Genomic DNA, 26,525 nt, shown 5'->3' with positions numbered 1-26,525 from the left:
TGAACAGTTTACAAGATTACAGAATATTCAGCAAGCTTTGGCATCTGTTAAAAAGGATCTGAAAGGAAACATAGGAAACAAGCCATAGATAACATATAATGAAGGACCAACTATAAGTGCTTCATTGCTTCTCAGCTATGTTGGCGCTTTATAAATCCCAAAGATAAATATATGAAAAAAACATTGAGCCCCAATGTGTCACCGCTAATTTTGCTAAACATAATAGACACATGGTAAATAACTCCGTGAAATATTTTTGGAACCTGTGATGTATGTAATCAAATTGAGAATAAGACAAAATGGTTCAAATATGGAGCAACAAGATAATTTACTATTAACGTATTCATAAACTGCTGCACAGCTTATGTGGTATGTGGTTTATCACATATAATGCATTTCCTTACTTCATTGTAATATAATTACTTTTAGGAGATAAAAGGGTTTGATCTATAAAGTGTTTTTAATGGGATTGCGCCATTGTAAAAGGCTTTTGTAAATCAGGCCCAAGAGTGTAGAATCCAGGAACATAGTAAAGAAATAACAAAGAAGAAAGGTTCCTATCCAATTGCCATACTCTGGTGGTCAACACACGAACACAAGACTGTTAAAGATCCACGTGTCCTCATTCTGGGGCATATAAATAGGAACGTTCTTGCTTTAAGCTTGCTTTAAGGAAGCATGAACCAATAAAACGAAAGCTTCAACTGTTGACCTTAATGTTGAACATGAGATGGTCTGTTTCTAGCAACTTGAAAAACAACTATATTCATAACTAAACCTTGGTGTGCCATTTATATAACCTACATGACCAACCAATATGCTGGTTTTCAGGACCTATGACATGCTACCACAGAGTGTTGACATAGGGAAGATGTATGTAATAAGCCCATTTTAGTTCACAAATTGTTTCTGAAATACAGTATATTGAATTTGTAGTATTTCTATATATTGAGTTATATAACACAAAATAGACCCTGCTCACCAGACAAACGATATTTTAAATAAGCTCATGGATAGTTGCTCCAAACGTCAGGGATGCTAAAAAGCAATAAAGTCCAACAGAGTCTAGGACCTTGAAAGACATGGTTATACAGGCCACATTATAAAACTGGTGCAGACTTTTGTTGCACACAACCCAAATATCCCAACAAAAAAGAAAGATCCTTGAAACAATATAAATCTAGACACACAGTGTCAACAAAAAAACTGCTCTTCATATATTAGTCTCTATAATATATATATATATATATATATATGCTTTGTGTAGATGATGCTTCTAATAGATTGTGTCCTCCCACAGATTCCTCGGTCTTTGATATACCGATATCCTGCTTGCAGTCGAAGACGGCTTTTCAACAGCAGAACGCGCTGTGCATCAAGTCGATGTCTCTTGACGACACCTGTTCCGTTTTTCAACATGCACAGCACGCTCTCGGAATGGTTCAACTCATTTCACTGATTCTTGATATGTCTTCTTTGAATTAGTGTGTCTACTCTGAAGACAGGTTTTGTGAGGTGTGCAGACTGAGATTCGGAGATGTTGAACACAGATCCGCACAGAATATGCCTCAGGTGTCTCGCTAAGGAGCACAAAGTCATTGAGTGCAGCTCCTGCCAGTCGATGACTACCAAGGCCTTGAAAGTGAGAAGGTCGAAATAGCCCTAGATTGGTCGGTTTCTAAGTCTCCGTCCACTACTCCTTCGATGCGAAACTCTTCTGAATGCAGATGTTCGCCAGGTGATAAATGACTTGATAGGCCTAAGAAATGCTCCAAACACTCTTAAGCAGTCATGTTCCAGGAGCGATGTGTGTCATTCTTTGTCCTTGCATCACAAAAAAAGATCAAAGAGACACCGTCGTTCTTTGTCTTCTGCATCCTCGTCCCGACAAGAGACAGGTCAATTACCCAGATACGTCTCCCTCAGCAGCCGATTGGGAAAGGTTCTGTCAGAAAATTATGGATGTTTTTTTGGAGGCGGCCCCTCCTGGTCCCTCGAAAGAGCCACAAAAGGCTAACGATCCCACCGTGCCTTCAAATGCCGACAGGGATTTGTATAAGGCTTCGACCCCTCAAACCCACAAGCCTGAGTCAGAAGACCTATGAGATGCCTAGCTGAGTAATGTCAACAGTGTTGACCACAGGTGCAGCATCTAAGCCAAAGGCTTCAGTCTATATATTATCGAAGGACTCAACATCAAAGTCATCCACTGTGACCTCAGATCCAACTCCAAAATGTAAGCCGCAATCGAAGAAACACTTTTTCCTGTCTTTTAGCTCCATCTTCAAGGAAGATGAAGAAGCTGACGACGTCGTACCCTTTGGGTATGAGTGTTTTGGCACGCCTAATGTCCCTGAGGAGCTGATTTCAGATCGGTCTCGTTTGAAGGACCTGGCTACTTGCCTTAAAGAAGCCAGTGGTTTAGACATTTCCCCTAAAGTGGAATTTGCCACACCTGACATAATTGCTCATCAACGTGTGTCATACAGGAAAGTTATGAATAGGGTTACTGAATAGTTGGGCTCGGGCCGTCCTGCAAAGGACATAGTTTAGGATTACTGCATGGATATCCTTGATGAAGTCCCTCCAAAGGAGCTGGTGCTGCCCTGTCATTCAGCTCTCAAGAACACCATCTTGGAGAACTGGCAAAAGCCTGATACCACTACTGCTGTGAATAAAGAGTTGGTGAGGAATTATAGACCTCTCATCTATTGCCCATGACTTCCTCTCCAGGCAGCCTAATCCGGAATGTTTGGTGGTGCAGGCAGCAACTTCCACTTCAATGGCAGCAGCTGACCCAACCATCCCACCTGGTAGGGATGGCAAATAATAATGATGCATTGCCAAAGAGGGGATTCCCTGCTGGGGGCCTTGCCCTAAAGGCCATTTTACATACACTCTTTGGAAAGTACTTTCCCAGGCAGCAGAGAACATACCTGAAGGAGAGATGAGGGAGGGGTTTAATAACATCATTAGTGATTGCAAGGAGGCAGCATGCCAATCACTTCAATCAGGTCTTGATGCTTTAGATTGCGTTGGCCGTTCAGTTGGCTCAAGTGCACTCATCAGGAGGTTTTCATGGCTGCACAAGTCTGAATTTGCACCTGACATCCATTCAAGACTTTTAGACATGCCCTTTGATGGGTCCAATCTTTTTGGATCAAAGGCTGGTGACAGTTTAGAAAAGCTTCAGGCTTCTAAGGCAGCTGCAAAATCTTTGGGAGCAACCATCCGTCAGCCACAAAAGCAGCAACATCTGCCTTCCCAGGCTTTAAGAGAGTGTTCTTTTTGCTTCCACTCTTCTGTTGGACAAAGAGGTAGAGGTCAGGCTGCCCAAAGAGGGCAAAGGGGATTTACATGTGGCTCAAGAGGCCATGGAGGAAGGACCGCTCAGACAGTCACCTCCTTGCTACCCTCTGCCACAGCCCCAAATCCGCAAAGAATGGTGTTACATTACTTCTGATGCGTGGGTACTTCAGACAGTGGCTCAAGTGTACTGTCTCCCATTTCTAAAAAAAGCCCCCAGATTGTCCCCTGACCAAGCAATCTATTTGGGAACCAGACCTGCTTGTTTTGCAGGACATTCTCCTCCTGCTGGAGAAGGGTGCTCTGGAAAGAGTACTATAGTGGAACAATACTAAGGTGGGTATGTCTCCTATTTTCTGGTTCCTAAGAAAGACTGAGGACTGCGACCTATCTTGGACCTGAGATGCTTGAACAGGTTCCTCAAGAAGGATGGATTCAAGATGGTCACTCTTTCACAGATCTTCCAGGCCTGTTAGCTCCAGGATTGGATGGTGCCACTCAATCTTCAGAATGCATACTTTCATGTGCCGATACATCCCAAGCACAGAAAGTATCTGAGGTTTGCCATTGGAAGTTCTCACCATCAGTTTCGAGTACTGCCTTTTGGGCTGACTTCCAGGCCGGGGGTCTTCACCAAGATGATGGTGACGGTGGCAGCAAATCTAAGGAGAGGAGGGATTCACATCTTTCCCTACCTAGACAATTGGCTGATCAGTGCTTGTTCTCTCGAACAGGATGTGGAAGATCTCAACAGCACCGGCCACTCTCTCCACAAACTGGGCTTCTCCCTCAACTTCAAGAAGTCCCAGGTGAAACCTTCCCCAAAGCTGCAATTAATTGGAGCAGTCCCAGACTCTTCTGGTGAGAAGGCTGTGCCTCCCGAGTTGAGGACTCAACATATCTTGTAGATGGTGACAGGTTTTCAAAACACCCAACATCTAAGGTTTTTCAATTTTCTGAGGTTGCTGGGCCTCATGCTGTCCTGCATTTTCTTGGTGCCAGAAGCCTACGTAAGGCTGATGTTCCTCCATTGGGTCTCAGATCCCATAGGTCCCAAGCAAGGTCGCACAGGATTTCATCTGGTGGGCCTGAGAGGAGAATGTGATGGTAGGGGAACCTTTTTGGCAGCCCTGGCTGGAGATAACAATAGTCACAGATTCTTCCCTCAAGGGATGGGAAGCTCACATGAGCAATCTCCTTATCAGTGTTCTTTGGTCCCCATCAGATACCAAACTACACATAAACCTTTTAGAGCTGAGGGCAATCATACTAGCGCTGATGGCCTTTTTGCTTTCCATACAGGGGACGAATGTCCAGATAATGACGGACAAAAATGTGGACATGCATTACCTCAACAAAAGAGGAGGTGTAGAGTCACTACCACTGTGTAGGGAGGCAATGCAGCTCTGGTTTTGGGCACTGCAAAACAGAATTTCTCAATTGGATGTTCACCTAGCCAGAGAAGAGAATATGACGGAGGACACTATGAGCAGGCAGAAAACCGTCTCCCACTAGTGGGAGCTGGCTCAGGAAACCCTTTTAGAGATCTTCACCTTTTGGGGCACCCCTCAAGTGAATCTGTGTGCGTCCAGTATCAACAGAAAATATGACTTGTTCTACTACAGGCAATTTCCTCAGAGAGCGGCTCTGGGGATGAGTTCATAGTGGATTGGGAATGTACAATCCTGCATGCGTTCTGACAAGGCACCATCATTCCTCATGTAATCTGGAGGTTGAGGAAGTTCAGGAAGTCATGATCCTAATTGCTTTGGATTGGGCTAGGAGGACATGGTAGCCGGACATTCTGCACTTGTCTATCTGCCCTCCATTCTGTCTTCCTCGGAGAGTGGACCTACTCCCACAAAAGGGAGGCTGTCTTCTTCACCCAGAAATTAGAACAATAAACCTTCACGCCTGATTTCTGAGAGGTTAAGATACAAAGATTGGGACCTCCCGCAAGACCTGATGGAGGTGTTACCTTTGGCCAGAAGACCAGCAACAAAAGCACTATACCGCTGCCATTGCAATACATTTTGAAGGTGGTGTAGAGCTAAAGATATTGATCCTTTCACTTGCAATACATCTGCAGTGCTATCTTTTTTGCTGCACCTAGCCAGCCAGGCTCTACAGGTGGCTACTGTCAAGGTTACCTGGTGGCGTTACGCATCTTTAATCGCACTCCATAGCAAGGCTCTTATTTTAAAATACCCAATGTGATTCAGTTCTTAAAGGGACTTACAAATAATTTCCCACTGGTCCCTTTCATAGTCCCGACTTGGGAATCTCTCCACTCCTGCCCACTCAGGTTATTAACCTTCAAGACTATAATTTTGGAAGCCTTCCCTTCTGCTCACTGAGTGAGCTACAAGCTCCATCATTGAAACCTCCTGTTCTTTAGAGAAAAGGTAGTATTGAGGGTGCAACCCTCCTTCCTTCCCAAGATAGTGTCCGAATTCCATTTAACACAAACAATTACCTTGCCAGCATTTTATACACCACCTCATCCCTCCAAGGAGGAAGAAAGGTTGCATATACTTGTCCCTAAAATGGATCCAATATTTTACATGTCCAGGGTGGCATGTGGGTTATACCAGACACAGACTAGGACAGGCCGTGACTAAACAAACCTTGTCACGTTCGATCATTTTGTATATTTCAGAAGGTTATTCTATAGCTGGAAAAGATGTCCCTGAAAATCTAACGGCACATTCAACCAGAGAAGTGGCAACCACTTTGGCTCTGCAGAGAGGTATACCAGTGCAAGGCATTTGTAATGCTACAACTTGGTCTTTGATGCACACCTTTTCAAAAAATTGCTGTCTGGTCACCTTTCTGGGTCAGGATTCTAAGTTTGGGAAAGCTGTTTTGAACAATATAAACCAGCAAGAAAAATCCACTGGTCCCACCTCCTTCTATGAAACTGCTATGGTAGTCTATCAAAGATGAGGAATCCGTGGGAGGACACAATCCATTAGAAGAACAAGTTACTTACCCCTGGTAACGTTCTTTCTACTGGATGTTCCTTCAATGGATTCCTTATCGCCTTCCCAGCCTACCCCTCTGACTGTGGTTGCATTTTTTTATTCACTTCTCTCTTTCAAAGCCCATGCAGGTTTTCGTAATCCACAAGTCGACTCGATGCCAGACAGTGCTCTGCTGTCGAAATCTTTTCCGAGACTGCAAGCAGGATATCGGTATATCAAAGATGAGGACTCTGTAGGAAGAACAGCCAGTAGAAAGAACATTACCAGGGGTAAGTAATGTGTTCTTTCTGAAGAAGAGTTTGAATAATTCGATAAGCGTTCAAAACAAAGTCATTCTGCTGGTCATCTTCATGAATGAAGTTGTTTGATGCTCTGTAATGTTTAGTACAAGTGAAACTAGGTTACATATCCTGAGGATTGCATTTATTTCATAAACAAATTCCCATATATGTTGTTACCTCAGCATTAGGTTTTGAGTAAAGCCACTGTGTGACTACATGTATATTGTTTGATATTTGGATTGGTGCAACACGTGTCTGCATCAGTTTTATGATGTGGCCTGTATATATATGTTGAGTTAGCGAGGCAGACAAGAGTGACCTAAGGGAGCAGAGCAACTCTTCTGTTTCCTGAAGATAAGTATTTTTCTAGTTAAAATCGAAGTTTGCTGATAAATGGTATATACACGTTTCCTTCTTCTGTGCTGACATTACAAAATGGAAGCTAAATAACCCAGGTGATATGCAGAAATAAATTAGATTCATGTTTGTTATTATGTAACTGTAATAAATTGTTTTGCAATAAAAATGTTTTACCATTTACTTGAGTGGGAGTTCTAATGTTGAGTCCTGATTATTATGATATTGTGTAGAGTCCTGAAGGGATGTAGTAATACGAAACGTGTTGAATCGCACAGTTATTGACAAGGAAATAGAAAACATTTGTAAAACGATGATTGTTCAAAATCATTATTGTTTGAGGATTGCAATGAAGATAGATTAGTGAAAAACGAATACATAAGCTAAATATTGAAACATACTGCTGAGGACTACATTGTTGTCTGTGCACCATATGGTGACTTAAGGGGCACTCCTTTCATCCGGGGAGCAGAAATATCCATTGGAGCCAATTCTTCCTCTAGGTATATAATGTGCTCTTCTTAATATAGTGATGAAAGCACATGTCTGTCGTGGATAGGTGAGATTCCAAAAAAGATTTTTCACAGACATCTTAATACTTGCGTGCATCTTTCTACAGAGAGATGGCTCCATAGGTTCCCTCAGAAAGAAACAGAGGCAATGCCTTTTAATAATATCCTGCATGGCAGAGATGGCGTTTATACTTAAGTGCAGATTCTAGCAATGCAGGACTGGTTCTCCAGCTAGTATTTCTATTCTGTCACATAGGATGGCAAACAGCTGGCCCTAAAAGGTTGTGCTTTTCCCCAGCTTTGTATTACCTTTTAAAATGAGCAAGTATTTAGGGGGGCAATAAATACAACTGAAAGACTGTATGCTTTCAAATCAGAGCACACCCCTTTTCCAAGAATATAAAAGTACTGTTTTTTTTATTTATTTTTTTTATTACTTGTATGTAATCAACTTGTGATTTTTACAAGGACGAGTAACATTAACAATGTCTTCATAGAAAAAATCCAAGTTCAGTGTTCTACACTCTCTGTCTCTGTGTTCCCTATACTTTTGTAGAAGTACTCTTTTGTATTTCAACTGAAAATCATTCTTCAAAAAATAACATCACCTCTTGTCAAATATTACAAAGCTACTAATATCACAGCACCATCTGTTTTATTTCTCCTGCTAGTAAGCACTAAATTAATAGGTGTTATTAGTACACAAACAAATGTATGAGAGTATGCCGAGCGTGGGTGCAAGAAAGGCTGAGCCAGCACTGCAACGAAACAAACCTGTGTGGTGAAGCAAGCGCTTAACTTGTTGTGCTCCCCTACTAGCTTAATGGATAGTAGGTCAGATACAAGGAAAAGACTGGGTGAGCATCTCTGGGACACACATTGATGACCTACGGACAACAATTTGAACTGTGGGTCGTGTGCTCCACGCGTAGGTGCATCCTACTTCACCATGACAGCCTGAATCCTGACTGCTAATCATGACCCTTTTGTGCTCTTGCTTGGGCAGTAAAATCCATGTCCTACAAAGGGTAAGGCAGAGTATCTGGAACGCAAACTGTCCTTTCCTCCCAGGTGCAAGCTACTACTGCAGCAACATGATGGAATGCCAGAAGTGTATACTGTGCTTGCACATACTCTTCAGGCAAAGGCCAACATCCAAAGATATTTCAGTTTTTCTCTGCAGGCCTACTCCAACATGATGGATCACATGACTTCTCCGGCCACATGCAGCCAGCTTACAACATGGTGCCCCACCACAACATCTAAGACATGGCAGACATGGGACTCCACGAAAGAGAGAAGACACTGACAGAGGAACCTGACAGGTCTGACAGGATGATTGCCAAACTAAAAAAAAAAACGTATCAGTGTTCACTCATCCATCCGTGGCCACCCATCATACCCATTGGTGAGGTCTGGGGAATGAAAACTGCTCAAAACGGCCACTCTGCAAAAGTTGAAGACAACAGAACTGAGAACCAAGAAGCCAGTGGCCAGCACGTGATCCCACTCTGCATTCCTCCCGATAGTCACCAGACTAACAAACAGAAATTCTTGAGTGTGGTGGTTATTATAGGACCTACCAGGGAGGTTCTTTTTTGGAAGATGTTTTTATTAATGGATATGAGTTGCTTGCTTTTTTCACTGGTGCAGCGGCATCTCAACATGTAAGGAGTTTGGGGTGGTAAATTAAAATGTTCAGTTTTCCTGATGCAAAGCGGAGTTCCTTCATCACATGGATGAGTGCATCTTCCCACATTATTCACCCACTTGCCCACTCTTTCCATATAAATGTTGAACCACATGGCCGAAAGAATGCAACCTTTAGTGGTATTGTGTAACTTCTCTGCGAGAGGTTAACTGAAGTCATCAGTTTTAACCATTTGGAACTTGCTATGAATTAAGGAAGTGAACATTATACGAGCTCATCTGTGTATGCTTAGATGTTATTTTAGTGCTCTGTGAAGGACTTTGATCGACACTATTGAACAAGGCAAAGACAAGCAAGGTGCCCAACACAGCCTCACCTTTTGTCAAGGATGTAAAGGACATTGTAGACCACCAGGAGGGTAGCTGTTTCATCGATGGAGCTTGACCTGAAGTCCAGTTAATACGGTCATAGAAAGTTGTTTGCTGTGATCAACTAGGCAGCTTTGTCGCCTTTGCCAGGAATGACTATGCCATGTATTTCTTGGTTCAGAGAGGTACATCAATCCCTTTATAGGAGCCGAGATATCTCTCCTGTATGCAGGCTGCTTTCACATGCCCCTTGTTCCAACAAGCCTTTAATGTGATTAAACATGTAGGAGCCCAGGCCTTATGACACTACCATAATTAAGATTCTCTGTGTGGGATTTGCCTTCTATTTGTGTTTTTATTTATTGAATGAAAAAGGTATTCTATAAAAACACTTAGTGAAAGCAGTTCTCCTGGCAATCATGCAGCAGTTAACTAACAATAGTGGGAAAAGTCATAAGCCAATGAGGTCGATGGGGCGTTAACACGTGATACACAGAGACGGGACATGCCAAGCCAAGAATTTATATTTTGGGAGAGTGGTGTTTTATACAGTGGTGTGAGAGACAAAGGAGTCAGTTGTGGTGGTAATTTTTGGGATATTGAATGTATCAGAGGTGTCCTTCACACTCAAGAGGTGGCACGTAAGAGCTGATAGAGTAGAAGGAAGGTTAATGCTGCTTTCATACTGCTTTCTCTGAGGCTCTTATGGTGAATAGTAGCAATAGCTTAGAATGATGGCCCCATATCCTTACAGCTGCATGAAGGATGAATCTTTTTGAGTTTATTTACACCCACATCCATTGCATACATTATTTGCAGATTGTATTCTTCACTATTAGAAGTACTAGCTCCATGTGTGTACCAGTGTGCTTAGTAGACAGTGGTGAGAAAAGTGGCAAAAGGCATCGGTGCAGGATCATCGTGGATGAGGATGACCTGAACACCAGGTGGGATCGTAAAGTGCATGATTGCCATGAACTTCTGTAGAGAGCACACAGGTGTTATGAGTGAATGCAAAGTGCATATTTTCATCCTCGAGGTCTACCTAAATATCAGGTAAGCATTTGTAGGGCAGTAAGAGACTTTGTGCAAGACACTTGGCATCAAGAGTCCATATGGAGCAGTCATTCCTACTAGAGGTGTATGTGTGGAACGCAAAGATAAGGGGGCATTGTCAAAAGTGGATATAGTTGTCGGTTGTATCAATGTTGGTAATGATGACATTGGTGATATCACGTCAGAAGTCATCTGTGACAGCATTAGTGGTATTGTCTCGAATGTTGTCTTTAACAATAAGCATTGCATTGGGGAGCTTGTGGATGTGGCGCTGCAGTGGCGGACTGACTGATCAGAAATTCGGGAAAACTCCTAGAAGGCTGGTGCCTATGATGGCCACCAGTTGTCTATGTAAACATTTTTGGAGGCAGGGCCTTGTGCTGGCCTTGTACCACAGAGGGGCCCTTGTCTGTTAAGTTCTCTGATTAGGTTCTAATGGTTTGGTGAGTACAGCTGTGATGTAAGCATCTGCCTGTGAAAACCCCTGCCCAACTCTAGTTACCTACAATTTTCTTTGAATTCTTTCAAGGCAATAATAAACCGAAACCGAAGTTTTTTTAGAACTTCAAGCTATCTTCCCATCATTGAAGCAAGTAACATTTCTGTGTGTAAGCAGATGACTTTATCAAACAGATCCATCAGTGTTAGTGTTCATTTCTTTTTAGTAAAGTTCTTATACCTAGAGGAGATTGTTTGAAGGGGCAGTTTGCATTCGGATAAGTGTAGTTTTCAGTTTCTAATAGGGAAAATAAAGCAACAGAAAATGAAAATACAATCCAGGGTCTGATTTTCAAAGACCTTTTCCAATGGGATTGCACCATTGAAAAACGCTGCTGTAAATCAGGCCCTCAGTCTTTTTGCTAACTTTGTTTCTAAACTTTTTTTTTAGAGGATACATTTTATGACAAGCAAGAGTTTAAATAAAGTTACATCAAACTGCACATAGGAAATTGCAAACAAGCTTTCCTCTACAACGTTTGTTTCCATACTTAAAAGTTCACCAACTTTGGCAGACCGCTGGTTGGAAGCAATCCAGACATTCGTGAAAATTTGACCATTTTTTCTCTACGTTTTCCTCCTTAAAGAGATTGCTGACAGAAAACCTGTTTTTGCTTGAGATATTCCGCAGAGACTCAAAATGCGCTGTTCAGCCAAACTCACGATGTTCACTTTTTGAGGCAAAAATATTACTGTTTCCCGACATGTGCGGCATTAAAAATATACTGCAAAACACAAGAAAACATTGGCAGCTCCCAACACACACACACACATTCAGTCATGCACAGTAACATCCGAGAGACAAAACAAAATGAATATACGTCAAAATTCACAAATAGATCTGTTACACCAAACAATTGGTGGGGTCACCATTTACAGGCAGTAGAGTCGTGGAGACACACTGAAATGAAAATATGTCGCAGAATACGAAATATTCAGCAACACACATACATTACCTCATGTGGACAGCAGAGGGACCCAAAAAAAAGAGTACACTGCTAAAAAAACAAAGCATCTGTCACATGACATCCACACTCACAGTACAGCACAGATCACAGCATACAAAAGAAGAGAATACTATCCGAAAAAGAATCTGCCACAACAGCACACCACCACAGCAGACACACATAAAACCACACACACACACACACGTAGCCAAAGAACATAAACCATTAGAAATCATACAACACAGCAACAAAACATAAAGTCAGCAATACACAACTAAATTAGGAATATATTGCACAACAAAAAAGCACTATATGGTGCAACAAAAAAGGAGACTGCCACAAAACATCCACTGCCACATTATGCATTCCATCTCAGAATGGAAATTAGCAGAATACCTTGGAACAAAAAATGCCATCCACCACATCAAAACAGCATATTATCAACACATTAAACCACAAATGGGTCATTTTTTACTGAAAATAAATCAGAGTGGTAAGTTTTACCGAAACCCAAAACACTATAAAAATACTGAAAATGTTAATTCTATATATATATATATATATGGTAGTGGGTTAAGGAGATAAAATGGTTGTGGATGGGGTTGGGTGGGGTTAGAAGGATAGAAAAACAGAGGGATTGGGGCAAACCCCCCAAATAAAATTAAAAACAACAATTCTGTATTTTTTTGGGTATTTTAACTTCGGTGAAATTTACCACTCTGATTTTACCTTTGGTAAAATCATAGAAACCTCACAAATGTACCCAAACAATGTAAACAAAATTAAAACATGCATAAATGACTGGCGTTTTGTAGTACAAGTTCACTTTTCCTTTCACATACTTCCAGAACAATCTAGCAACCCATCCAATCACATGCACACCTTTAAAACATGTAGACCTAATGGGCCTGATTCATGGAAGTGTTTTATAATGGCGCAAACCCATAGGAAAACGTTCCATGAATCAGGCCCAATAAGTCATGATTGCTCAAGCCTTGTACAACACACACTTTACACATCACACAAGCACCAACTCACACTCTTTCTTTTTTAAACTACAAAAAGTGAAGCTCCCCGAATCCACACTTAAATTTTCGGCAACCGTGATCTCCAAATAAAGACACCCAGCACCATAGACATAGATAGGTCTATTAAAATATGTAACCAAAAACTATGAATTTGCATCTTATTTTAACACAACAATGGCACAATCACATTGAATAACGCTTTGTAAACTGGGCCCATAGGTTGTTAATGCACTTACAGTTCCACAAATGTAGCATAATAAAACTATAAAATAAGAACAACTGCAAAATAGTACTAACTGTACCCAAATGATTGTAAAGTGTATAAATGCAAACTAGACTCTTTACCTGTTACATAAGGTGTCATGCGGGACAAACTTCATTACACACTTGACAATCTCCATGCATAAATACGTTCTTGTAGTGGTGCAGAATAAAACACAGTATTTATAACTCATGCTAGCGGTATGCAAAACCATCCGGGTTCATGCCATACTCATATGAAATACATGAACATGTACTTCTACATGGAGTAAACTCCATATAACGTGAGGAGCACCCCACAAAATCGAAGGAAAAATCAACTTACACTGCTCAATTCACCAACATTTAAGAATGGATATGATGAAATGCTTGCATGTGAAAAATTAAATACCTCTCACCTTAAAAAAATGAGGAAATCAGTGCGAGTTACAATTTTGCATCTATAAAAGGTTGAAGTCTATAAATGTTGAGAATGCCATGGTCAAGGTTTAACCTGTTGTTACATATAAAACAAACATTAAGACTAAACTTCGTAACTAAACCCCACCAATAGCAAGAAAAAAAGTAACATCATCACCTAGGTAAATGGTTACAATGTTACCATCAAGGACAAGACATACAACTACAGTCTTTATTTGGCCTTCACCAGGAAAACACAATCTAGCAGTAAATTCACCATAACATTAAAAAAAAAACAATTAACAAATTCCAAACAGCAAAGTAACTCCAAAATACAGGCCCTGGGTGACTCTAAAATTAAATTGCATCACATGAGTCAGGTACATTTCTACATCACTCTTCTTCCCTGGCCATTAATGGCTAAAATAACAACTTATTTTATAGACCTCTTATGAAATGCTTCTCTACCATAAAGGGCCACTGCATAATTGAGCTCGACCTGTGCCTGTAAAATGTAACTAATTGCCCTGGATCTAAGTCATATTGCCTATCTGCAAAGACGTGGGCTGGCATGCGCCTTTCTGTCATCAACGACAACTATAACACAGTCACATTCTCTTCTCCTAATATATCCGATCCAGTGCCATGATCCGTCTCGGATCTTTCGATCATTTATATGCATACAAGTAAACACCCGCTTTAAATTTGGAGATTTCATATGAGTCAAGTAAGACTTAATCCCAAGTGTGTGTTTCACCTGTGTCCATGACTTTAAATAACTTAATATTTTCTTGGCATTAGCCAGTTGTCCCTCCCCCCGCCCCCCTCTGCTGCTATAGTTATCCTATGTTTTCTTTGATAAACTCCCATGTATACATTCTAGTGATTGTTTTATAGCTGGTAATTGCAAGGCTTGGTTAATTCATGCATTTGATAAAACCATGCGTGTTTTTCTTGGTGGTGGCCTACATCAACACAATTACATATTTATTTGCATTTTCAGTTTGGCCAGATTTATTTTATATATGTATTTCAGAACCGGCTGTCATTTCGAACAGAAATGGCTTACAATATTGGCAATAACAGAAAGCAAAGATAGTCCTGGAGTAAGGTCCTTTATACAAAAGAGCATTAATGGTTTGACTAATGTTCACCAGTTGGTGATGGGATAAGAGTAAGATCATATACCAGGCACAGGCCCTGGATGACATCGTTTTTAGCATTGAAACATGGGGCCAGTATTAACATATTTACAAAGCATATATACATAGCAAACATACAATTAATTTTAAAATGCATTTTAAAAACCAAATAAAATTAACATTTAAATAAATAAAAATAATATACACCCTATATATTACATAACTTCAAAACATATACCCATCATCATGGCTCCCTGTCTTTTCAATCTTTAGCTTTCAGATTTCGGTGATACATTGGAGAGCCTTCACTCTTTTCAACGCAAGAAGGCCAGTTTAATCTTATTTGCTTAGCATATGCTGACAAAGGAGTGATCTTAGATAAAGTATGATAAAGTCTTTGCTCTATTGAAAAGTTTTATCAGTCCATCAATACTGATACATTAAAAATAACATATTGTACCTGTGTAAATAAGGATTCCAGATTTCCCTGTAGCATTTACAATAAGGATCATGAATAAACTAGAGGGACTTTTGGGGTTTCGCCTTCTCTCCCTTCCTAATTCTGTACCTATCTCGTTAATCAGACACGAATTGAGACTACTGCCATGGTTTGCTTTGGTAAAATTGTGACTTCTGCAGACATATTTGAATATCTTGGGATTCTCCAAGATTTTCTTCTATGGTGATTTCCAACCGGTATCTACCTATAAATCTGTGAAACCGATTTGAAGATCTGTTAAGATCTTTCTGTGTTTCCCCCAGCACCTTCATTGCCAGTCAAGACTTGATAAAAAGGAAGTGTGGCACTCTGAGTGGATACGTATGAGAGAGTCAATCTTAAAATAAACATTATTCTGTGACCTGGCTATCAAGGAGAAACAATTCCGAGTATTGCCCCAATACCTAATAAAATTCCTGAATGCCACTTGGCATAATACATTCTTAACATGTAGATTAAGGGCCTGATTTACAAAAGAAATTTCAAATGGAACTTTCCCATGTTAAAACGGTCTTGTAAATCAGGTCCTACATGGTTTGCCCTAAATGTATTACCCACAAATGAACTAATGGGCATTAGATCTGGGGGGACGCCTGCATGAATCGTTTTGACGGTTTTGTTGTGAGTACTCCTTCATTGAATCTCTAGCTCATTTATTTGTTCAATATCCTTATTTTGCTGTATTGTAAAATTAACACTTCACCAAATTTGCACTGAATTCGGCCTTACTTGATAGTGAACTTTTTTGGATACTGTAAACATGTGAACACATTTGCACATTAAAAACATTCCGAAAAAGAGGGTGCCACCCAGTAGCCATCATTGGAAGTTCACCTTCAATTCAGAGCCACATGAGCAAAGCACGGTTGGCATTGTGGACATGTGGCATTCCCAGAGGTGTAGCATAGTTCGAGCCTTATAAGCACAGCCAGGACCTCTGCGAGATCTCTTGCTATCATTGCATTTGATATCCTGAGCAGTTGTGCTCGTGCAGATCCTATCTGAAGTTTTTAGAGAAAAAGTCGGGTGTGTTCTGAAGACAGGGGGTTGTGGTTTGTTGTGTTCACTTCCTGATAGGTTGTTTTTGTCTCAACTTCTGGAGTAGTGGTAGCTCTGAGTATATGTTTAGGGACACCATCCATGTTGCCTGATCTCAGAATAGGAATGTAAATTGTGCTGGTAATTTCCCCTTGCTGCAACTTGAGATGTTGGGGGAGGGGGACTGGTAGATGGGGAGGTACACCTGATGTTAGCACCTTTACTGCTACCAGCCTTCAAATCCCAGGAAGGGGGCTGGGATATTGAGATTCAGACCTGTGGAGGGCTCTCTATGGAGGGAGGCACTCACAGGCAATTCATTTACACGGCTAGGGACTTGATTTACAGAATTTTCTGTGCATTGAAAAAATGTTGCACTCTAATCAGCACGCAGAACTCCTTCTGTCGATTCATGGAATGGACTTTGCAGGGACTCTGCACAGGTCTGTCACCTCTTTGCGTGCAGTCGGGCGCCCTGCGCGAGAGTCCACGCAAAGTGTGGGACGGGCCTACGCAAATAAATAGGTGGCGGGACATGCATATTCACCATTTTCCTGGCAAAATTGGGAAGAAAGTGGGCGTTTTGAGGGACGGGCCACGCAGTGTAATTGCACGCCCAGTCAAGCGCAAACCAAAACAAATTCAACCCGTCGGGAAAAGTTACACGCAAACATCGTGGACTCAAAGCCACACAATAGGAGGCGCAGAGCACTGTGTGCATAGGAACCAATACACAGAGGTAGGGTTCAAGTAGCAATTTAGGGTTGACGGCACATAGTTGAGGTGCCGATTTAAGTTAAGGGTGCACGTATGCAGATTAGTGGGGTGCAGCCGTCATTTACGGGGGTTCACATGCAGATTCATCAGGGCCAACTTGTGTTATGTGACATGTAACGCATTTATTTGGCGTGCCGTAAGAAGTTACAGTCCACCGTACACAGTGTCACCAAGGTGTCGCCTTGATTGCGGGGGAACCGCCAGCAGTATTGACGGGATGCATGATGGCAGGGATGCGGACTGCGCAAAGGTTGGTATATGTGGCCAGAACCGATTTGCGTGGGGCATGTCATGGGCATTCCGGCCTCTACTTGCACTTAGGGTTATTTTTACGGTTGGAATTCTATGAACACGCAGATTGTGCATAACATGTTTTTGCATGCAGCTACGCGAAAAGTGGTGGCGTTCAGAGTACTTTGCGGGGTCTATGCGCATTTTGTATAAATCGATAAGAATTGTGACGCCTTCTTTGATAGAATCTCGTTTAGTAAAACGCAGCTAATGCTTGCTACAAAAACAACAGATGTTCTTTCTTTTTTTCTTGCCATTGGGGTGGGGTTGACTGACTGGGACCTCGAGCTTCTTGCCTCTTTGTTGAGGGGGCTCGCTTTTGATGTTGTGGTCCTGGGAAGCAGGGTTCTCTTGGATAAACTCCTGCACAGTTCGTTTGTGCTTGCTGCAAAACGTGTAAATTGGGTTTTAGGGTGTAAGTATTTGGACCCCTTCATTGATATAATCTCTTTTAATAAAAATGCATGCCACAAGAACAATTGCTAGCGTTTCTTTTTTCTTCCTGTGGGGCTAGGGGCATGGAAGGTGACTGGCCCTTGGGCATCGTGCCTCCTTGCGAGTTTACCGTCCCTTCAGCTAAGGCGAGATCTTTCTTGAATTATTTTTTTAATAGTTTATAATTTTGTAAAAATTAAATGACTGATTATTAAATTGTAGGCACAATAATGCATTGCCTACGGGTCGTTGGTGAGTGATAAATGTAATGATCATAAAGTTATTTAACTATTTAGAGGGCCCTGCATAGAAGGGTCGAGGTAGACGACCACAAAGTAAAAGTGCTTGCTGGAATCACACGAAGCCCTGTTTCACTTTGAAACAGGTTGGACCTTTTGCTCGCGTGTAACAAAAGCAGTTATTCCAAAGTACTCCAAATCTCTAAGGCAGAGTGACAAGTAAAATCGTGTTCTTTTAAGTCCATGACACTGTCCAAATTAAAGTTCGGATTTCCGCAGACTGCATTATTAGTTATTTGTCTTTCTTGTCCTTCATCCTCCGTAGATATAAATCCAGGTTGGGGAGCACATCTCGGGCCACCCCAACCTTCTTCTCTGCCCCGCCCCCAAACTCCCCCAGAAAAAAAAGCCTGATTTACCTTCAAATTGGTTTTGGTGCCCATGATACTCTTGTGAAAGTCTTCATTGATTAACCCAAATTACTAGGTTTTCGCGGTACATTTGTGAACTGCTGAAAGCGAGCGCCTTAAGCGACATTGAATGGTGACCAAATTCGCGTTTTCCTTGTACTTTTCCTAAATGTGACATAAAGAATAACCTTCTTTAAAATCATGAAATATATGCACAAGCCGAGCCCAGCGTTACAAAAGATCACAGACTAACATTAAGAAATGCAAAAGGCGACGCGAGGGAGTTAGTTGTATGTACTGCCTCTGGGGCCGGAATTAGAGAATACAGTTGCAGAGGGTGGTTTGTCATGACACAGTTATTATTTTGACAAATAAAGAGATGTTCTCTTTTGCGAGTATTATTCCAGCCTCTCCTCGCTGATCCTTTGATCCTGTGACAGCGCTCCTCTGCCACTGGCACGTCCTGTAGCACTGCTGGCTGCCTGCACGTGCAGTTCTGCGTTCTTGGTATCAGGTGGACGGCAATCCGACATGGCAGAGCCATGGACAGTCCATGCTTACTTTGCAGATGGGCTGCAACATCATGACATGCCTCACATAACATTATTTGACACTTTACCACCACGATAGATAGTATAAAAAGTCACAACGTACCACGACATGGTATAGCATAGCCTAGAACAGCTTAATATAGGACAATAACGTAGAAAAGCCAAGATTGATTTACTTTTGGAAAAACGCGTTTTTCAATGGGAACATTCCATTGAAACGCGCTTTGTAAATCAGGCCCATATCATAGAGTAGCATGGAAATGCATGCTCACCAAGGGACCTTGTACCATGCTGAATTGTGCACGTGGCAGGTTCAGTGTCTCGCTAGTGATGCGGAGGGAGTTTCACTCTTACTCGTCAGTTCTGCGGATCTGGTGCCGTTGCCTTCTGGCTTAGCTTGATCAGGAGAACCCTTCACAGCCAGTGTTCCCGTTGCCTTCTGGCTTAGCTTGATCAGGAGAACCCTTCACAGCCAGTGTTCCTTAGCACGTGCTCATGTGCCAGGATGCGCCTCCCTACCAAGATCGCCGCTCCGGCCGTGACGGGACACTCGAACAGTTTGACGAAGGCTTCAGCCCTTGAGAAGTAAAGTGTGCCGGTGGCTTGCATCGGGGGCTGCCTAAGAACATTCTATTTAGTCAATGGTTAGCTGCTGTTTTGCCCGGCGCAGCATCCGCTTTTAGCAGCGTCCTTCTGGTGACCCAAGATCTGCTTAAGTAAGTGGGCCTGATGCACGCAATCGGTTTTCAATGAGAACATCCCATTGAAAAACGCCTTACACATTCTGTGTAATCTACGTGTGTTAATACAGCACTATTTTTCGTGTGTGGAGAAAAGGTGCAAGGGGTTGGCATCCATAGTGCTAGTTAAACACAATTATTTAGGGCCCGATTCATATTTTTTTTTGCACGGTTCGAAGTGACTTGGCACTGCTGAAAGGTGACTTAGCACTGCAGGCACAAACCCTGATTCATGGCACTGTGCAGAGTGTATTTTGCAGTGCAACGTCCGTGCCGAATGACTATGCACTGCAAAAATACACTTTGCACAGTTCCATGAACCAGGGTTTGTGTCAGCACTGCAAAGTCACTTTTCAACGGTGTAACGTCACTTGGAAACGTGCAAAAATGCCATGAATCGGGCCCTTAATGTGGAACTATTCCGGATTCGGTCGCTTAATTCTGAAACCCTTCGGTCCATTTAATCCCAAATCAGTATTCCCAATTGTTGATAGCCAACACCACACCACTTAAAATCGGTCGTTGTAGCCCGTTTCTCTCTGGAAAATCGAGTTCATGTTCTATTTGCATTCATGGTTAGTCTGTCTGTTTCAAAAGCAGTACATTCTAAATGCTTAAACTGCTTTTGGTGGATTATGTCCCAACATATCTTCTTTTGAATATTGCAACTGTACATGTTTGTAGATGTGTTTAATATTTCAGTTTATTTCATCTGTGGCAGTGGGTGAGTTTCAAAGATGGTGTGCTGAAATGAATTTTTTTTTATTGTGCATCTGGTAAAACAAGATCATAAATCTTAAGCACATATATGAGTTCCTGAATAACACTACATACATGGTTAAGTTACACAAATCTACAATGTTAAAACCATTCCAATTATTATTTCCTTACATTTTAATAAAAACAAATAAAATTCAGACAAACAAAATCAAACAGTTCATATATTTCCTTTTCCTTAGAGAGAAGTGTCTAAAATTCTCCATAGGTGCAAATCAATTATTCTAGTGAGAAATGAAATAGAACTGGCTAAAATGTCCTTCCAGACATGGAACACGGCTGCAGTACATACAAGGGATTCAACGCTATATAAATAGCTCCAGAACTGGTCCGAGTTCAGGGACACAATGTTGGAAATCATATTACAGTAGCCCTTAATATATCTATTCCATAGCTTTGGGCAGCTAGTGATTAGGTGACGTATGGTTTCAACTTTGCTAGAACAGAATCAACAGCCTTTCCTCATATGGTGTCCCAGTCCGGCGACCCAGAGTCTCTCTAGTAGTGAGAATATTAAAACGCATCTACATTATAAATCTCCTAAATTGGTGGGGGCAGGGCTTATCTAGGTATGTGCGAGGTGTATAATATTTAAATCCCTGTCTAGAAAATTCAGAGAGTTGTCATTAGTATGTAGCTGGCATAGATCCAGGTCTGTAGCCCTGACTGCAGTGTGTCTTTTGAGTTTGACAATGCCTGCTGCAGAGTCATCAAGTCTAAGAGGTTTATGTTCTCTCTCAAGAAATGGTCAGTGGACGCTACCAAGTGCAGTAGGTAAAGATTGGTGTTATTTTGGTTACAGTGGACTGCGATGAGACCCTTCAGAGAATCTGTGTTGAGATTGGTGGATAAGAGCGACAGTAAAGATGTACAGCACAATAAATGCCATTGCGCTCTGAGTGAGATGAGGACAAGCACGAGTCACAGTGCTTCCATAGGGACTGAGTTGGGGGGACCCCCAAAATAGAACGAAGAATTTTCGCCTCCAGGGTCACCAACCAGTTCATCTTAGGCTCAAAATTATTTATAGTGCTAATTATAATTAGGGAATTACAAACCACATGCATCGTGATTCTGGCCAAGGTGGTGCCATTTCTCAGCTCGTTTGAGTGGCACTTGCAGCTTCGGTGCATATGTTAAAGATATCCTGGATCTTTGAGAAACACTGCAAATCGGATTCAAACTGTGAACGATTAAATGATCATGCACATGTTTTTCATGCTATTTGGGAGTGATGAAACAGAAAACGTGTCTCTGACAAAAAAGTAATTTCAGAATAGGACGTGATGGAGACGGCAAAGAGAGGAAGCTCGCTTCCAGAATGGAGAGAAAGCAGGAGAGGGCAGGTCGAAGAAGCAGGCCAGCAATGCATACAGAACTGTCGTCAAATGTATCATTGGCCTTTTCTTTCATTATTTTGTTTTCCTGTGCGAAGCATGACTCCCTTACTTATTATCCCTGACTTTTGAGGCGTGCCTGAAGCATTAGTCCTATTGAGGGGGGCGCTCTCAAACAGCGTCGCTATAGTATCCAAACCCCATAGGTCAAGACATAAATTGGACAAAAGTGTCTTGCTGGCTTGCTTTTTTTAAATGAAAATTATATCGCTCTGTGTTTCATCTATATCATATAGCACATTCAAGTTTAAAGCAGTAAAAGAAAAAACAGAGAGAGCTGTGGCCTTTCCATTCACCACATAAGACTCTTCTAGTCTACGATGCTAACCTGAAGAATTGAACAACGGCGTTGTGGTCTGATTCCTGTCTGTCATTGTGTCCTTTTTCAGGGGAGCCCTATGCTGGTGAACACACGGACAGCATGGCTCAACTGCAGGCCACCTTGTGGCAAAGAGACGGGTTCGTTTTAAAAAGGTTAGTTTAATTAACGTACAATTTTAAGGTTCACTCTTGCACCAAGTTCTGGACAAATACAGAATGGAGAAAAACAGTATACGCTTGATGAAATCTGTTATCATTTAACATGCCCTCTCCTCAATACGTCATCGTGTATACAATACATTTCAACGGCATTCTTGCTTACCCCCAATAAAAGCCCTCGATGTTGCTCCAATATGCCCCGAAATAGTTCTGGAAAACGCTCACATGCCCTGTCCTGGGTCCCTAGCCGCATGGGTGGTTGCACGTGAGCTTCACACAGCGAAACCACAAGCAGGGCTTTCTGTGGTGGTCGTGGCGCTTCCTCTCCGGGTTGCCCTAAACTCGATGTCTCCTCGCACCTCTTTCGTCGAAGCACACTCCCCTTTCCACTATGAACGGTGACGACCCTTTTAAATATCTTATTAAGTGAGTATATAGTTACCGAAAATCATCGCTCTCAAAAGCATCATCCCGAATGTCACAGAAATGACACCCTTTTGACAATGTGTCAAGCGACGCAAGGAGTCGGAGTATAAATTCGTATCTTACTCATCTCTGTCCAATCAGGCTTCAGTTACCAATGCTCTCAATTTGGGAATATATCGAAATGTTTACAAACACTCTACGTTCAAGCAGATGCCCAGAGCAGAGCTAATCCAAAATAATAATAATAATACACACACAAGCAATCCGTGCCTTCACAGGACATGCACGCCATTCGTAAAACATACGCCAGACTGGCCTTGGGGATAATCAGCCCGCGTAAAGGGTCGTGCATATCCTGCAGTGTACTTTTCTCATTCACCTTAGGTCAGATGAGGTGCTATTTCCTCTCCCTCTGCCTCCCCGTCTTTCTCTCTTTCTCTCTCTCCGCCATACAGTATACCACGATGTGTTTGAAATTGCCTCCTTAAAAGTTAAAGTGCACTTGTGTGCTACACAACACTCTTAAAAGCCTGATTTACCAAAAAAAATGTTAACATGGGAAAGTCCAACTGAAAACATGTTTGTAAATCAGGCCCATTCGATCTGCCACCCAACAGCACATGTAAAGCACTTAAAGTCTGTAGGTGTGGCTTCGTACCACTAGTGAAAGTGTGAGCTGAGATTCCAGAGGAGCTGGCGCCTCTTTGTATTACACCATCAAGCAGTACATTGGTAACAGAGACAGTCGCAGACACGTTTAACAACAACAATGCTGCAGAAGTAGTTTATAATCACTGCAATCTGTTGCGACTGGTGCCTGTATCTTTGTTGGCATTACATTACTATTGACGTGTTGCATAACGAGGAAAGAGTAGGGTTGGCAGTGCCATATCACGGTTACAAACAATCCTATCATGTGTTGGTTGCATTTCCTCTCGCACCCATCATAGGCGGTCTTCTCTGTGCTTTAAAAGAACACCGTCCATACCCATACCTCTGGGTCTACAATAGTCATATCTCTGCGCCTGGGCACACAGCACAGTGTGTGCATGCATGCTTGTGTGTAGAGGGCGTCGAGGTCAGGGTTATTCAGCGAGAATGCAATGTGAACAAATGCACCTAATGCTAATTCGTATTTACCTTCCAGCCTTTGTTATGATCATCTCTGTCCCCACTTCATGGAATTTTAACCAGAGTTCACGCTCGTGTAAGAACACCTTAATCCCTTCCATGCCCTGCAAAAGAGGATAGGAAATTGTAATTGGAGGTAGAGAAAGAGAGGGGGCTAAATGAACAGACATTCAAGGGGCAGCGCGCGTTGCTCTTTTGTAATGATGCCCTCATAATACAATGTGGAAATGCGTTTTCCTCCTCGCTCTGCTGTTGACATTAAACGCGCGTGTTTATTGGAGGAAAGCTCACCGCCCCGAAGTCACTGGTTATTCCATGCATGCAAAGAGGCCGTGCTGCTGTGGGATCGATCACTTTCCAGAGCAGGAAAAGACCACGTATGATTATCCTACAGTGCCTTGAAATGCCTCTACATGAGGGACACCGGGAAGGCATGAGTCAAGTGTCATGCACTTTTACTCATCTCTAAATACGCTTTTATTCGGTAAAGAATAGCACATGGTTTGCAGCAGTTTTCTCTCCCAGCCCTTTTCGGGGATACTGTTGGCCTGATTTACAAGCGTTTTTCAATTGGATTGAGCCATTGTGAATCAGACCCAAATGGGCATGATTTAAACATTTCTCTATGGGAAAACCCCGTTGAAAAAGTTTTGTAAATCAGGACCAATATCTGATAGTGGTAAAAAGACTTATTTCACAGGCTTTGTATTTATTTCCACTGTTTAATCCCGTATTCATTGGGGCCCATGCGTATGGCCTTAAGAATAGTTAAGTGACACACTTGAAAGAAGAGATGTGTATTTATACATGTGTACAGAAGTTTAGAGACACAATTTAGCAGGGATTCATTGCACTGTTGGTTTTAATCTGTGTTCCCATTAGCGCTGCAATGTAACGTGTTTGTTTTCTGGATCTGTACTCGTGGGATGCATAAATACGTTTGTCTAAGCAACGCCCAGCAACATAACGTGCTTGACAATCGTTCCCGCTTTTAGGATCAGTTCAAAATGAACGACTCGTGAGGCTGGGTATTCAGTATACGAAGAAAGGTTCAGCGATTTACCGAGGCACTTCAATTGCCATCATAGCCAAAATCGGACAAGTGCTTGGCGTGTAAACAGGCCGTTCTGTTGGTTATACAGGTTTAAAACAAGACTCCCATTTGACTAAGAAGAAGGATTTGCGTTATCACACGCAAAAGCAGACATGGGTTTCGTGTCTAATACGTAGTATCAGATCTGTTTAGTTAATTATAAAGGATATATCTACAACAGAAAAAGCGAAGAATAGTGGAACAATACTCCAATTAGACTAAAGAATAAAGGTCCAGGTACAAAGATTTCCGTTCACATTGAACCGTTTAAAAGAACATCCATGTTCACAAAGGCACAAAAGCAAACGTGTTCCAATTATCATGGTTCGGTTAAATTGTATGTACTTTCCTAAAGGGCAGCAACAAGGGAAAGCTATACGCTATGGTGGATGTTGGGTACATCCACCATAGTGAAATCTACGTCGACCCTCATTTCCTTTAAATTTGCTGATAATATGTAGGCACTAGTCATGCGCTCCCTTTTCCGTGTGACCTCAGTGTTATTGAGGGGTGGGTGGGGGGGTGATCTTTCTTTGCAGTGAGTACTCTTGCTGCCAGTTTGCAGTGCAAGTCATACCAGTGGGCATTGACTGCACAGTGAGCATTCTGAGGTGGGTAAAGAACGCTACAATGGAAGGAATAATGCGATGGACGGGGGAGGGGTGCTTATGGGAAGCAAGGCAGTTTACAGATACACTCTCAGTTCACGTTTTATAAAAGATGGTCGCGCATTGTATTGCATATACTGCAAGTGAATCGGCCTGATGTACACACATGTTTTGACATAGAAAATTCCCATTGAAAAAATGTTTGTAAATGAGGCCCAAGCAGTTTAGGCGTCAGAATGTGTGTCAAAGTTTAATTTCTGTCAACATGTCCATGCATGACCCCCTATCTAACACATAATGGCGTAAGACGTCACAGTTACGTCAAGTTTTAAGAGAATAGGGCCTTATTTGCAAACGCGTTTTTAGTGGGAAAATCCCATTGAAAATGAGGCCCTCTATATTAGTCAGATCCAATGGGGTGCAGGAGGAACATTTTAAGTTGAAGATAAACATGCTTAATATCAGAAGATAAAACGTTTTCAGGTAGAACATATAATAATGGTAGTGCATGCCCTGGGCAACAGATGTTGTATTTTGCTATGTGCCCCCTAACGCTCGCACTCCACCGCCAGACTCGCAGAAGGGGAACGCTAGGTCCACACACGCAAGGCTGGAGAGAGTGGGAGAGTGGGAACAGCAGTGGGATGTATCGCTTACCTGCTGGGTGAAGGCAGCCTGCGGCGAGGAGGGGGCCTTGCTGCCCGCACCGAGCTGGCTGTCCTGCTTGGAGTCAGGGTGCAGCTCGCTGGACTCGGAATCCACGGGGGTGTCTGGCAGCCCAAAGCCCTCGTCGGAATCTGCCATGGCGCTGGCTTCCTCCACTCGATCTTCACGAAGCAGATA

At 42.2% G+C, this 26,525-nt stretch overlaps 1 protein-coding gene across 4 annotated transcripts in view; it reads right to left on the bottom strand.

Moving 5' to 3' along the window:
- TBX5 (T-box transcription factor 5) overlaps positions 1–26,525 on the bottom strand; it is a 409,300-nt gene that overhangs the window by 378,673 nt on the left and 4,102 nt on the right. For 2 of the 4 annotated variants that reach the window (XM_069619221.1, XM_069619222.1), the window contains exons 2-3: positions 26,340–26,509; positions 23,991–24,085 (exon numbers count right to left, since the gene is read on the bottom strand). In XM_069619221.1, coding sequence (XP_069475322.1) covers positions 23,991–24,085; positions 26,340–26,486 — 242 coding nt within the window. In that variant the 5' untranslated portion in view covers positions 26,487–26,509. Of the gene's footprint in view, positions 1–6,298; positions 6,402–23,990; positions 24,086–26,339; positions 26,510–26,525 lie in introns of those variants that run through there. The other 2 variants (XM_069619223.1, XM_069619224.1) reach the window with 2 other exon arrangements.

The sequence above is a fragment of the Ambystoma mexicanum genome, chromosome 10, assembly GCF_040938575.1.
Source record: "Ambystoma mexicanum isolate Mex_15411 chromosome 10, UKY_AmexF1_1, whole genome shotgun sequence".
NCBI lineage: Eukaryota > Metazoa > Chordata > Amphibia > Caudata > Ambystomatidae > Ambystoma > Ambystoma mexicanum.
This window is presented reverse-complemented; position numbering and strand designations above follow the sequence as displayed.